This window comes from Gossypium hirsutum, chromosome D09 (assembly GCF_007990345.1).
Source record: "Gossypium hirsutum isolate 1008001.06 chromosome D09, Gossypium_hirsutum_v2.1, whole genome shotgun sequence".
Lineage (NCBI taxonomy): Eukaryota > Viridiplantae > Streptophyta > Magnoliopsida > Malvales > Malvaceae > Gossypium > Gossypium hirsutum.
In genome coordinates this window covers 35,001,039-35,015,258 of record NC_053445.1, presented here as the reverse complement: position 1 = coordinate 35,015,258, position 14,220 = coordinate 35,001,039, and the positions used below count along the sequence as shown (strand labels likewise).

The window sequence follows — 14,220 nt, the reverse complement described above, 5'->3', positions numbered from 1 at the left end:
AACATTGGTTCAAAAATGGTCACAAAGATATATTTCATTAGAATAATAACGTTCAGACATGAGCCTATTTCACAAAGAAGTTCTCATTGCTCCTAGGCTAAAAGCAACGAGTACGTTCTGAATATTATTCTAAATAAGCTTTAAATGCTATAGGGATTTTTTTTGCAGTCCAATTGCTTAGAACACTCTCAGGGTTATAAGGGTAGATATCTAACAAGGTCCCTTCTTCAGTTACTTTTTCGTCGATGTGAACATTTCCCACTCTTCTTTATGCATTGCATTCACTCTATTTATCAATTATGATTGGGTAATGGATTTTTCGCACTGGAAAAATCATCAAATTTAACGACGCCCATACTGATAAGCCTTTCAATCACTTTTTTAAAGGTAATGCAATTTTCTATAGAATGCCCCGTCATTCTTGCATGATAATCGCATTGTGCATTTGCGTCATACCATCTGGGGTACGGAGGCTGTGGAGGTTTTGAGTAGAAAGGGGCAACAATGTGCGATCGAATAAGCTTTGATACAACTCCTTATACGACATCGGAATTGACGTGAACTAGAGGTTCTCAGTGCCTTGTTTCACACCAGATTCTTGTCTTGATGAACCTTGTTGACTAGCAACCACTTTTCTTGGCTAGTTCACCGTAATCGATTTGTTGTAAGTGTTCACATTGCTCACCTCGTTTTCCTTCTTCTTTAAGTCAGACCTTCTATTATTCTCCCCAGCATCAATCTTTCCACTTCTCACGGCACTTTCAATCATTTCACCGCTCATGACTATGTCAGAAAAGCTTTTTGTAGCACTTCCTAACATATGTGTGATAAACGGGGCTTTCAATGTATTAATAAAAAGCATTGTCATTTCCTTTTCCAAAAGTGGTGGTTGAACCTAAACCGTGATTTCTCTCCACCTCTGCGCATACTGTCTGAAGCTTTCATTCGATTTTTTCTCCAAATTCTGTAAAGTTATTCTGTCAAACATTATTTCTGATACATGATTGTATTGTCTCATGAAAGCCTGCGCCAAATCTCTCCAAGTAGCAATTTTGGTTCGGCTCAGCTGATTGTACCATTTTGACGCCGCCCCTGTAAGACTATCCTGAAAGCAATGTATTAATAACTGATCATAATTGATATACCTCGTCATTCTCCTACAGAACATGGTGATATGAGCTTCAGGGCAACTGGTCCCACTATATTTCTCAAATTCCGGCATCTTGAACTTATAAGGAAGCGCTAAATCCGGGACCAAACTCAAATCTTTTGCATCTATTCCACGATAGCTTTCAATGTTCTCTATTGCTCTAAATTTCTCTTCGATCCATCTCCATTTCTCCTCAAACTGCTTCGGTAATTTCCCCTTTGCTTTATCCCTTTCAGCTATTTCATCAAAATCCGGGACGGCAAGATTAACCAGATTATCACCAGGGTTAGGGCCTGATCCAGCCTGGAATTTTATCGGTATTAAAACATCAGCTTGAAACTGCGGAGGCCTAATCGAAATAGAAGATCTACGCGGATGCACCTCAGTTTGAACTTGCCCATGCGGAGGCGTAAAACCTGAAGGATATAGAGGTCCCTCTTTGTCTTCTTCTTCATTAACCATAGGACCTTTCCCCTTATTTACTTTATTAGTCAGTAATTGAGTTAGCTTTGTCATCATGTCCTTTTGAGACTCCTGCATCTTTTCTGTCATGTCATGTTGCATTTTTTCAAATTGCTCCTTCATTTGCATCTGCAACTGATCTTGCACTTTTTTTTGCATTTGCTCCAATTTCTCCAATCTTTGATCCATTTCTTTAGTTTTGTGACGAGTACCGTAAGGGTGTTTGGTTGGTTGGTTTTCCAGATTAGCTGAAATAAATTTACTCAATTAGACTCTTTCAATAGATTTTAATGTATATGATGTTATGTAATGTAGATGCATGAAATGAATGCCTAAAAAGATGTTGATTCTGATTCAATTACATTTAGAAAACTTTACTAAAAGGTAAATTTCTTTACATAAAGTGGATATATATACGGCATCGCCCTCATATTCCAAGAGACAACATCGATCGTTTCCATCACCCGTATGCTAAGATAAACCTCGCGAATTCTTCAAAAGGGGTGCCTCCTCTATCTCTTTTTGCTTGATCTTGGTCGCAATCCGTTGTCTGCCTATCCTCGTAATACTGATCAGCTCCTTTTTAGAATGTCGATGGCTCCTAGATAATCATCTTGAATCTTCGGGCCATGAGGTAAAGGTCACGAACTCTTTCATCACCATTCCTGTGTTTCTTGGAATATATTCGGGCGGTCGTATTATTTTCCACTTTATCAAGGAATTCGTATTCCATGACAAGCTTTCTAATTTAGTAATCGGATTTGAATCAATATCTCTTTCCTAAGATGCAAATGCAATGCAATCATAATCAAAACAAAACAAGATGGGTTAGTACAAAACAGAAGCAAACAAGGAAAACAAAAGTACCTAGTCGGGTACCACTAGAGGTTTGGAGTGGCTCTACCTAGGATGAGTTTCTAGGTCTTCTATATGCGGTTTGGCTCTAAAGTCAAGGTACCCGAACCAGCAGATTCCTCGATCTTCACCCATCATAGGCTCATACAGACCGAGTTCGGTTCAGGGGAATTCATTTCCCTATGGCTGCACGGAGATGAAAATCTCATGAAGACATAGGTACGGATGTATTCCAAAAGTGATCCACTATCCTGCACGGAGGTGAAAACCTCACGAAGGAGTAGCTTCTCACTCCCACTTAAAAGGTAAGTCTAAACTGTCTTTATGTAATATGATGCCAAGATATAAAATTTAATTTACAGTAATCATTCAAACAAATACGAAAGGAGGATCGTGATTTTTCAAATCAAATTTTCAATTTTCGACAATAAGACAGAAAACAATCAATTTTACGGCCTGACTCTCTAAAGGTCCCCAGCGGAGTCGCCAAGCTGTCGAAACCATTTTTTGAAAAAACAAATTTGTTGTGAACTTGAAAACGAAATGAAAATTGGAGTCGCCACCGACCCTTTATTAAGGTGTGATCGGCTCATCTTGAAAATGATTTTGGTCTGCGAAATTTGAGAAAACAAGTTCGAGAGTCGGTTACGCACGAGGAAGGATTAGCACCCTCGTAACGCCCAAAATTGGTACCGAATTGATTAATTAAGGTCTTAATTTTGAATATCGAAAATTCGTGAAGAATTTTAAAAAAGATGATCCTCCCTTTTATTAATGTTAATTTTATAAAAGATGCTTGGATAAATCGATGCGGATGCTAAAGACCTCATTGTCTCAGAGTAATAAAATGTCACACCCAATATATTAGGGCACGACATTTTTTAGTCCTCGAGAATAAGCTTGTCTTTTGATTTCCAAAATTTGTGTGGCGAAGTTTAAAAAGGATATTCAATTGCTTTAAGTCAGATGAAAAATCGAAACCCAATACATTAGGGCACAATTTCTCAAAATTCCTAGTATTGAATATAGCCCTTATTATTATTTTAAAAATTCTCATCTCGAGGAATCAACATGTCATGTCCAATACATTAGGACATGACGTATCGAATTTTCGAGAATGAGCTTTTATTTATGCGTTTTGATTAAAGAATAATCTCAATTATTTAGATTCGAATAGGAAAATTGGAACCCAATACGTTAGGGCTCAATTCTTTCGAAGATTCCAAATGCCGAACTTTGCGTTATCTTGAAAACTTTTGAATGAAATAATTTTGATATTTGTAATCTTTTAAATGAATAAAAAAACGATTGTATAATAATGTACAACGCGCAATGATAATTCATAGATTAAAGCGTGCACTAAGGAACATTGAATAATCAATGAATACAACAAACAAACATAACAACAATTATCTCTATTGGACATCATGCCAATATCAATATCAACATTCGAAAACTTAAAAAAAACGAACCAATTAATGCAAATGCAAACCAAATGTATAAGTTTTGAAATAACTAAAAACAAATGATATGAAAGAAAAAATATATATAGAAAAATAAGTGAAATATAATCAAATATAATAATATTAATAATACGAAGCGGTAATAATAATAGTAACAATAATGATAATAATAATAATAATAATAATAATAATAAACAATTAGAAGGACCAATTCGCAATCAAGGCTGAAATGTAAGAGCAAATTCGAAAATAAATAACGGGTGCGAACCACATTGAACACGCGAATAACTAAGGGGGTCAAAAGGGAAATTAATCCCTGCCCTTAAAAACACTGCGTTTCAACCTGGATCGAAGTGAAATCAGCAAAAAATTACACGGCCAAAATTAAAATAGCTGAAAAAACCAGATTGAACTACGGCACAAAATAAAAGGGACTTGGCACGAAAATATCACCTCCCCCGCCAAAACGTCCGGATCTAGCCACATTCGGGTCGGGTCATCGGGTATGGCTCAACACGGCACCGTTTTAGAGCCATTGGTACGGGCCTAAGCGGTGTCGTTTTATGACCAATATAAATGCCCTTCAAAACCCTAAAAACAAAATGCTTCAAAGCTATATTAAACTATCAAAGAAAAAAAAACCTAAACCTCTCTCACCTTTCGCCGCCTCCAAACCCCAAAACTCCGTCTAACTCCAATTTGGGCGGAGGAAATGGAGCTCCGACGGCGTACCTGCAGGTAAGAACCTCCTTTTTCTTTTTCCTTTTTCTTTTTACCCACGATTAACCGAGATCGAGGCCTCAAAATCCCAACCGAAAAAGAAAATAAAAAGAACAATCACCTTTTGAACAATTTTTTTGCTTTCCGATTTCTTTCTCTATTTTTTAGTATTTTGATTCGTTTTTTTGTATTGATATTGTCTGTAAAAAAAACCCTTACAAAACGCTGAAAAATGGCTTTATATAGCCAAAACTAAAATGAAAATTACAAAAGAAAAATGGATTTCGCTCTTTTTCTTCTTTTTCCTTTTTTGTTGTCGATTTCTACTCGTTTTTGCTTGTTTGTTTGTGTGTAGGTACGGGCGTACGGGGCAGTGGGCGTGGCGTGTACGGAGGTAGAGGCGCAAGCGTACGGAGACTTGTCACGTGTGGAGGGCTTGGCTGCGGCGCTGGAGTCTGCTTCTGTTTCAGAGACTACTAGGGTTTCGGCCTTGATTTGAGCTGGGCATAGGACTAGTGTTGGGGTTCATTGGGTATTTAGATTTTGTAATCGGGTTTGGGCTTAATTTAACTTGGTCTGTAAAAAAACTGGACTGTTCAATAATGTCATTTTAATTTTATTTGTTTTTATATTTAATTTTAAGTTATTAATTTTGAGTTGAAGTTAAAGTCATCTTATAGTAAGGCTTCCACTTTTATGATTAAAAAGTTTCACTTGGAGGGGATAAGTGTGAAACATGAAATTACTCAAAGAAAATCTGCAAAACCAAATATAATTTCACGTTTAGTTCTTATAAATTGTTTAGATTTTTTTGTTGAATTTGATAATTAACGTCAAAATTATCTCAACCATCATTAAATTATTGAACAATCACCACCAAACAATTATGCTTTACTGCAATTTTCTTTTTGCCTAACTTTGATTTTTGATTATAAGTATTGAATTTAATCCTCTTATTTTGTCTTCTAACTTGAGTATTTTGCTCTTCTGCACTTAGTTATCATCGCCCTTTAGCTTAGCTCTTTCCGCCATTATCAACAATGCAAGCTCTTCAAGCTCCTACCCTTCGAGCTTCCCCATTAAACCCTCTCAAAAAACCCAACCCAAATCCCCATTTTCGCTATGTATTCACTCTCCCACATCGGCCAACCAAGAGATTCACTTCCATCACCGCTTCATCCACCACCGTTTCGGCTCCCAAGCGGGAGAAGGACCCCAAAAAACGGGTCGTTGTTACGGGTATGGGCTTGGTATCCGTTTTTGGGAACGACGTTGATGTTTATTACGATAAATTGTTGTCTGGGGAAAGTGGGATTGGACTCATCGACCGGTTCGATGCTTCCAAGTTTCCGACTCGGTTCGCCGGTCAGATCCGGGGGTTTACTTCTGAAGGGTATATTGATGGAAAGAACGATAGGCGACTCGATGATTGCTTGAGGTATTGCATTGTTGCTGGTAAGAAGGCACTTGAAGATGCTGATCTTGGGGGTGATAAATTATCTAAGGTAATGTTTTTAGATTCTGGGTTTTGTTTGATTGGATTGTTTTGCTTGTGATTTTTCATGTTTTGTTATTGAATTATTGAAAATCTTTTGAATCTTAGCTTGTTTGTGTTACTCGGATTCGGGTGTAAGCATAATATGTATTATAGTTGAAGGTCATACCTTTGTATCTATGTCACAAGTAGAAAAAGAATGAAGAGTACAAGCAACCTAGGTTGTAGATTAAACCTAGAAATGATTGCTGCATAACTCTAGACTGCTTGGAGGCTCTCTCTTAAGGATGATTGTATGAACCAATTGACTTAAGCTCAGTGGCGGATCTTGAGTCTGGGGGACCTAACTAAAACTTTCAAAATATTTTTAGGAGGTTAATGAGATATTTTATCAACAAAATTTGGGGGGGGGGTCTAATTAATATATTTAAAAATTTTATGAGATTAATGAGAATTTGGAAAGAAAAAAAACTAGAAGAGTTTATTAAAATTTTGAAAGACATAAAAGGCATAATGAAAACTTTCAAAAATTTGGGGGGTCAAATTAAAATTTTCAACAAATTTCAAGGAAAAGAATGAAAATTTCAAAAAATTTGAGGGGGGGGGGGACCAAGGCCCCCTTAGCTTCCATTTCGGTCTGCCCCTGATTAAGCTTTGGGTTTCTTATATTACTAAACATTCAATTTGTGATGCATCCACCAGAAGTATGCCTTTTAAAAATGTATTTAGAAAGATAAATTATTGGTTATATTTATAATTCGAACACCAGACCAGTTGGATGCCACCTTGTTTCATGAACCAATTGAACTAAGCTCTGGACTCATTAGATTACGACTTTTACATTGATCATGTGACGAATCCACCAGAAATATGCCTTCAAAAGAAAGTTTACAAAGATTTAACATCATCGGTTAAATTTATGATGTCTATGGAATGGATGGTTGCTTATGTCTTGCAGATTGATAAAGAGCGAACCGGAGTGCTTGTTGGAACTGGTATGGGCGGTCTTACTGTGTTCTCTGATGGTGTTCAAAATCTAATAGAGAAGGGTCATAGAAAAATAACACCATTTTTCATTCCTTATGCTATAACAAACATGGGATCTGCCTTGCTTGCAATTGAGCTTGGTTTCATGGGTCCCAATTATTCGATTTCTACCGCTTGTGCAACGTCCAATTATTGCTTCTATGCTGCTGCCAATCACATCCGTCGAGGTGAGGCTGATTTGATGATTGCTGGTGGAACTGAAGCTGCAATTATTCCTATTGGGTTGGGGGGTTTTGTCGCCTGTAGGGCATTGTCTCAAAGAAACGAAGATCCACAAACTGCTTCAAGGCCATGGGACAAAGAGCGGGATGGCTTTGTTATGGGTGAAGGTGCTGGAGTATTGGTAAGCTTGCATTCGTTACACACTAATCCTATAAATGCATTGTTTAACTTCTTGTTGGTTATTATGTTGCCTATTTCTGGTTAGCGTCTTGTTTTGTTTGCACGGGTGACTATCTCCTTTGTAATATCGAAATTTTTTCCCTCGAAGCATGTTGTTTGATACAGATGGAGCCTAACTATTATTTGATGTTTGGTGGAATGTAAGTATAAATAATCACCGATATGGGAATGGAGAAAAGATTTCAAGTTACGCATACATACTTTGCTCTCTTTTATCGCATTGAACTACGTGGTTAATGCAACTTAGTCTTGAGTTAATGGATTGGTACTTTTGCATAATGATTCTTGGTTTAATTCATACTTGGTTGGCCTTTTATAACGAGTTATTTCTTCTGCTTTCCAGGTGATGGAAAGCTTGGAACATGCAATGAAAAGAGGTGCACCAATTATCGCCGAGTACTTAGGTGGAGCTGTTAATTGTGATGCTTATCATATGACTGATCCAAGAGCCGACGGTCTCGGGGTGTCTTCATGCATCGAGAGAAGCCTTGAAGATGCCGGTGTGTCCCCTGAGGAGGTGATTCTTTCTGCCTTTTAACTTGATTTTCTTTACGAATACAGTAGGAGTAACCCAGCTTGGTCTGGTATCTAGGATATTTCTCATTTCCCGTGTTATGTTGTATCTTCAATTCTTTCTTCCCGGTTTGCTGACAACTTTAGAAACTTTTGTTTCCAAAAAATAAATTCAATATCACCAATGAATTCTCCGGTGAATCTCGTACAAATACACATCTAATTAGCTTCTCATTACCTAAAAAGGCGACAAAGTAGCAAACTAAGCAAGTTTTTTCTCGTTTCAGGTTAATTACATCAATGCACACGCGACTTCAACTCTTGCTGGTGACCTGGCCGAGATAAACGCTATTAAGAAGGTATTCAAGAATACATCTGAGATCAAAATCAATGCAACAAAGGTACCTTCCTTTTTTCTCTCATGAATTTCGCAAAACTGAAGATGAACATGTGTAATGTTGCTCGTTTGCTGATTGCTAATTGTTTTGTTTCTTTTTTGCAGTCTATGATCGGCCATTGTCTGGGCGCAGCAGGTGGTTTAGAAGCCATTGCCACTGTGAAAGCCATTACAACTGGATGGGTTCATCCAACCATTAATCAATTTGTATGTACTTCTAGTTGCCTTTTTAACATAAAGTTTTCTTGTATATGTACTCCGTAAATGCTTGAAGTGCCTCCTTTTTTCAATGCAGAATCCAGAGCCTTCAGTTGAGTTCGACACTGTTGCCAATGAAAAGCAGCAGCATGAGGTTAACGTTGGTAAGACTCTCGACCTATGTTACTCAGATTTAGGTGTATGTGACTCTGGCACTGGTATATTCAATTTTATTATAATATTTAAGGTCCTCAGAAGATCATATCATATTCATATCTAGATATGTGTCAGACACGTGCTAGATGACAAGTTCCTATTACAATTTATTTGTCTCTCTCTCCTCTTTTACGTATTTGGAGAGTCCTCGGAGGATATATCCTCATCCCCATATCTGGATACGGATTAGATATACTTGTTCAATGATAAATTCCTATCACAATTTGTTTGAGTATTCGGATAATCCTCGGAGGACATATCTGGATGGGATCAGATATACTTGTTCAGTGACAAGTTCATATCACATTTCTTTCTCCTCTTTTACTTAAATATTAGTTGATTTCGACCTTGAACCCAAAGTTCTAATTGATCTCTATATGATTCAGCAATATCGAATTCTTTCGGATTTGGTGGACACAACTCTGTGGTGGCATTTTCTGCATTCAAGCCATGAAAGTTTCATCATTTATTAGGGAAAAGATAGAATCGTTGTTCATTACAGCTGAGGGACTGCTTCAATCTTTGTAACATTTCATGAGAGCCATTTTTCATCATTAGTTTTGTTATAATTTTGACTTGGATATTAGCTACCCTAAGAAAATTGTGAACCCCTATTTAAATTAGTTGATTTATGAGGGTAATGATTTTATTGAAGTCAGAACAGATAGCCGGATTGTTAAACCGGTGTAATTGTACCTAGAATCTCATTTTTATACTCACCGATCCCACCTGAAATTACCCGCTCAAAAACTCAAAACTATACAAATCAATGATTGAAGAAAAAAGGAATCCTGGAACACAGAGAAATAATAAACGACTCCACTGGGGATCGAACCCAGAATCTCTGGTTCCGTAGACCAGCGCCTTATCCATTGGGCCATGGAGTCTCTTTTAAAGGTTGCAGCATAAGACAACAATAATAACTTTTAATCCCTAAAGTATATAAATTTCATGACTCGCTGTTGGGAGAATTCTAATTTTTATATGGACATTTTAAACCTTAGCGTGCTTGGTAGGATGAAAATAGCTGGTTAATAATGAATTAATTTAGGCTCCTTTTATTTCATTTAAAATGGTTTTTGGAAAATAATTTATTTCTTTGAAAAAATTAATATTTTTTAATCTTGGATGAATTTGTGTAAACTAATTCCTATTATTTGATAGATTTCCTAAAAATTTTATAAAAGCTGTTTTTAATGAAACAAACATATATTTGAGATTTTCTTATTTTTTTATTGTTTAATTGAATCTATTTTATATTTATAAATTTATACTTTACATTGTTTTTTGTAAAACAAGCACGACATAAACATATTTTTTATAAAATATTATAGTTTAATTTACTTTTAACAATTAAAATTTATTTTATAATAAGTGTAACAACCTGATTTTCAGTACTGTCGGAAACAGTAGTTCGAGACCACCAAATCCGAAGAGTAAGCTCGTAAATTTTATTATTTAGTATTTACGAGTTAAATGTGATGTTAAAAATATTTTTGAATTAGTAATTTGTGTTTTATAAGGATTTATTAGGTTAAGTGGTTTAGAAAACGAGGTATCGAGACCTTAATTTTATAAACCGAGCCTTAAATATTTATATAAATATTTACGGAGTGTCATTAAGGTAGTATTAAAGTTTAACGTTTTGATAGTTAATTAATTAAAAAGGACTAAATTAAAAAAATATGCAAAACATGCTAATTAAAAGAAATAGTGATAAAATGGCTTAAATGGCAAATAGGGAGGACTTCAAGAGTAAATTAGCCTAAAGGAAATGGTTGAGGCCGCATAAGCACAAAAAAATAATAAAATGATGTGAGTCAAGGGCAAAATTGGAAATAAATGAAATTAAAATATCAAATTGAAAATCTAAAAGTTTCTAGACCATTTCTTCTCCAATTTTTTTGTCCAAAAACACCATTTAAGAGCTCTTAAGGCTGATTTTCATATTTTAGCTTCATGTGAGTTTAATTCTTGCCCTTTTCTTGTAATTTTTATGTTTATGGGAATTTTACAATTAGGTCCAACTAGTTATTTCATTAGTTTTTTATTTTATTGGAAAATTTGAAAGTTACCATTGATGAATACCAGATATTTTTTTATGAAATAACATGGATTTAGAGCTTTAATTTTGTTGTATGATGGTTTTACATAGTAATTTTGTTAGATATTAATTTTAGGACCAAATCGTGAAAAGGTTAAATATTAGGGTTTGGTATTAAATTTTTGTTTATCAAGGGATATATGATAGCCTAGAATATTTAGATAAATTATCAATTGAGAAAAATTAGTTCATTTGATAGACAAATTAGTTAAGGGACTAAATTGCAAAAGTTGTAAAAGTTGGGGTAATTGTGTAAATTTGAAAAATTGAGGTGTATTAATTGTGAAGTAGAATAGAACTGAAATATATGCTAATGAATGAGTAATTTTATATTTTAGATCAAGAGCCGTAGATACTCGTGAAAAAGGAAAATTAGCAGAATAGTCCCTGAACTTCTACAAATCTTACAATTTAACCCAGGTAAGTTCGTATGGTTAAAATTTAATATTTCTATTAAATTTATGAATGGTATTATGTATTTAGTATATTGTTGAAAATGGAATTATTGCTAAGTTATAAAATTGAAGTGAATATCCGAGATAAATGGAACGCGGGATTTGAGTACAATCGTCGTGTGGCGCAAGACAACAAATGAGGAATCGATGGCAAGTTACCCAAGTAAACCGAGGTTTAGCATTTGTTGCAAATTTCGTGTTTACTTTTCGTTTAGCTTTTACGAGCTTCCGTTCAACTCATATGAGTTTCTGTTTAACCCTTATAGGTTTCCGTTTAGCTCTTATGAGCTTCCGTTCAATCCTTATGAGTTTCTGTTTAGCACTTATGTGCTTTTGTTTAGCCTTCGGGCTTTTTTAAACGATGTACTCTTATCCGTAAATCGTTCTTCGATTTGGTAAGATTTAGTAAGTGACTTATATAATTGAAATTGAAATACTTATTGTTATTATTGGTATTGATTTGAAATAAGTGTGTTCATCGATTAAAGTTGTGATTGACAGGGAGATTGCATGAATAATTTACTTATTAATTTGTTATATTAGGTCCAGTAAAATTTATGTTTAACTTAACGAACTTACTAAGCTTCATTAAACTTATTTGTGTTGTTTAATGCCCTTGTAGATTCTCGTGAAGTTGGAAGATCGGATCAACACATCTAATCACACTATCCAGCTTATTCCGGTGGTTTTTGCAACGAACATTATGGTTTATATGGAATGTATAGGGTTGGTATGGAATTAATCAAAGTTGGTTTGTGTAAATATTATTATGAATTACATTTTGTTTATATTTGTAAACAACTTATATATGTATGTGTGGTCTTCTCATGCTTGACATATGTTTGATGTGGTTAAGTGATAGTTTATAGGCATGTTGATAAATAAGATAATATGTACAATAGGTAGAAATTATGTGTTTTGATCAATATGATAAGTTTTAAATGCTATAATATATATATATATATATATATAAGATAATATGACATGTGTTAGAGCTTGAGTTGGTTGTATTGAAGGCCTTGTTATGGCCCATGAGTGTGCTAAATGATTAATGAAGTGTTTAGGTTGAAATAAAAAATGGGTGAGGGATATGGCTTGAAAAGAGCCTATTTTCATCCACACGGGCAGAGACACGGGCGTGTGTCTGAGCCGTACGTGACACACGGCCTATCACATGGGCATGTGGTCTGGCCGTGTATCCTCTGCATCTTTAAAATTGAGAAACAGAATGCTCAAGTATTTTTACATGGCCTAGCACACAGGCGTGTGGCTTGGCCCGTGTGCTAGGCCGTGTAACCCCTGCACCTTAATTTCACAAATTAATATGCTCCACTGCCTAGCACACGGGTGTGTGGCTTGGACGTGTGACCCAAGTCAGAGAGTTACACGAGTATGGACACGGGTTGGGACACAGCCGTGTGCCTCATTTCGAATGCCTACACGGCCTGAGACACGGGTGTGTCTCTTGATCGTGTGAGCCACACGGCCTGGCCACACTAGCGTGTGTCCTTTGCACCTAAGTTAAATTTTTAAGTTTTGTAAAAAATTCTTTGAGTTTCCGATTAAGTCCGATTTATTTCTAAAGTGTATTTTGGGCCTCGATGGCTCATATAAGGGACAATATGGGTGATTTATGATTAGTTTTTGATATGTATGTTAAATAATATGAAATGTTCGTAAATGATCTGAAATGCCCAATAATGCTCTGTAACCCTGTTCTGGCGACGGATAAGGGTTAGGGGTGTTACAATAAGAAAATATTTTGTAATAATCAATGTCATATATAAATTTATTAATAAATAATGCTTAATTAAAACTTGATTTAAATTACATATATTATATATATGAGAGTACATATTGACACATTACAGTTGTAAGAGAAAAATGAAGCTAAGCATTATTTAAACAAATACTCATATTTATATAATTAAAATATCCATATTTTTATACTAGGTTAAAATATGTTATAAGACTTTATACTCTTTGTAAATTTAAGATTCAGTCAATGTACTTTTATTTTTGGGTTAGTCCTATTTTTTAAATATCAAAATTTAGGTTTAGCTGTTAGCATTATTAAAAATAATTTGTTAAGTTCATATTCATTGTAACGTCATTTCTTAGTTACATTAATACCGAGTTTTTTTTATTTAAAAGTGCGACATCAACAAAATTGAAAAAAAATGTTAACAATTGGACTTGATTTTCAAATCTAAAAAATAGAAAGACTAAATTATTAAAAATAAAAGTATAAGGACTAAATTCAAAATTTGTGAATAGTAAATAGACTTATGACATATTTTAACTTTTATGCTACAGAATATTTATTATTAATATATTTGTAATTGTAATAAATATTTATTATTAAAACAATAATTTATATTAATAATTTATTATGTGATCATATATAGATAATTAAATAGGTATGTTTAGTAATATTGAAAATTATAATATTTTATATTAATATTTTATTAATTTTATATGGTTTTAAAAATAAATTATTAATATAATAATTAAGCTTGACTTAAGTTAATTTTTGTATAAAAATAAAATCATTCGTAAATAAGTTTTTTTTGAAAAAAGATTTGTGCTTCGAAAAGTCATTTAAGAAAACACTTATTTCCTGTTGAGTTATAAGCTATTTTTCTTTGGCCAAATTATTTTTCACGGAACAAATATAAAAAATAATTAATATTTATTGCTTAACAAAAGAATCAATAATACAAACTAATTTCCTCCTGTTTTT

General features: G+C 34.4%; 1 protein-coding gene and 1 non-coding gene across 2 annotated transcripts; one reads left to right on the top strand and one right to left on the bottom strand.

The window, feature by feature from the left end:
• The first annotated feature begins 5,309 nt into the window (after nt 1-5,309).
• LOC107962139 (3-oxoacyl-[acyl-carrier-protein] synthase I, chloroplastic) lies at nt 5,310-9,572 on the top strand. The gene is made up of 7 exons (XM_016898383.2): nt 5,310-6,155; nt 7,104-7,535; nt 7,938-8,111; nt 8,395-8,508; nt 8,610-8,711; nt 8,800-8,866; nt 9,305-9,572. Exons 1-7 carry the CDS (start codon nt 5,691-5,693, stop codon nt 9,370-9,372), a joined length of 1,422 nt encoding a protein of 473 aa, XP_016753872.1. The 5' UTR covers nt 5,310-5,690; the 3' UTR covers nt 9,373-9,572.
• A 160-nt stretch (nt 9,573-9,732) lies between these two features.
• TRNAR-ACG (transfer RNA arginine (anticodon ACG)) lies at nt 9,733-9,805 on the bottom strand. The gene has a single exon. It is a non-coding gene; the product is annotated as a tRNA-Arg (tRNA).
• Between the last annotated feature and the right edge of the window lie 4,415 nt (nt 9,806-14,220).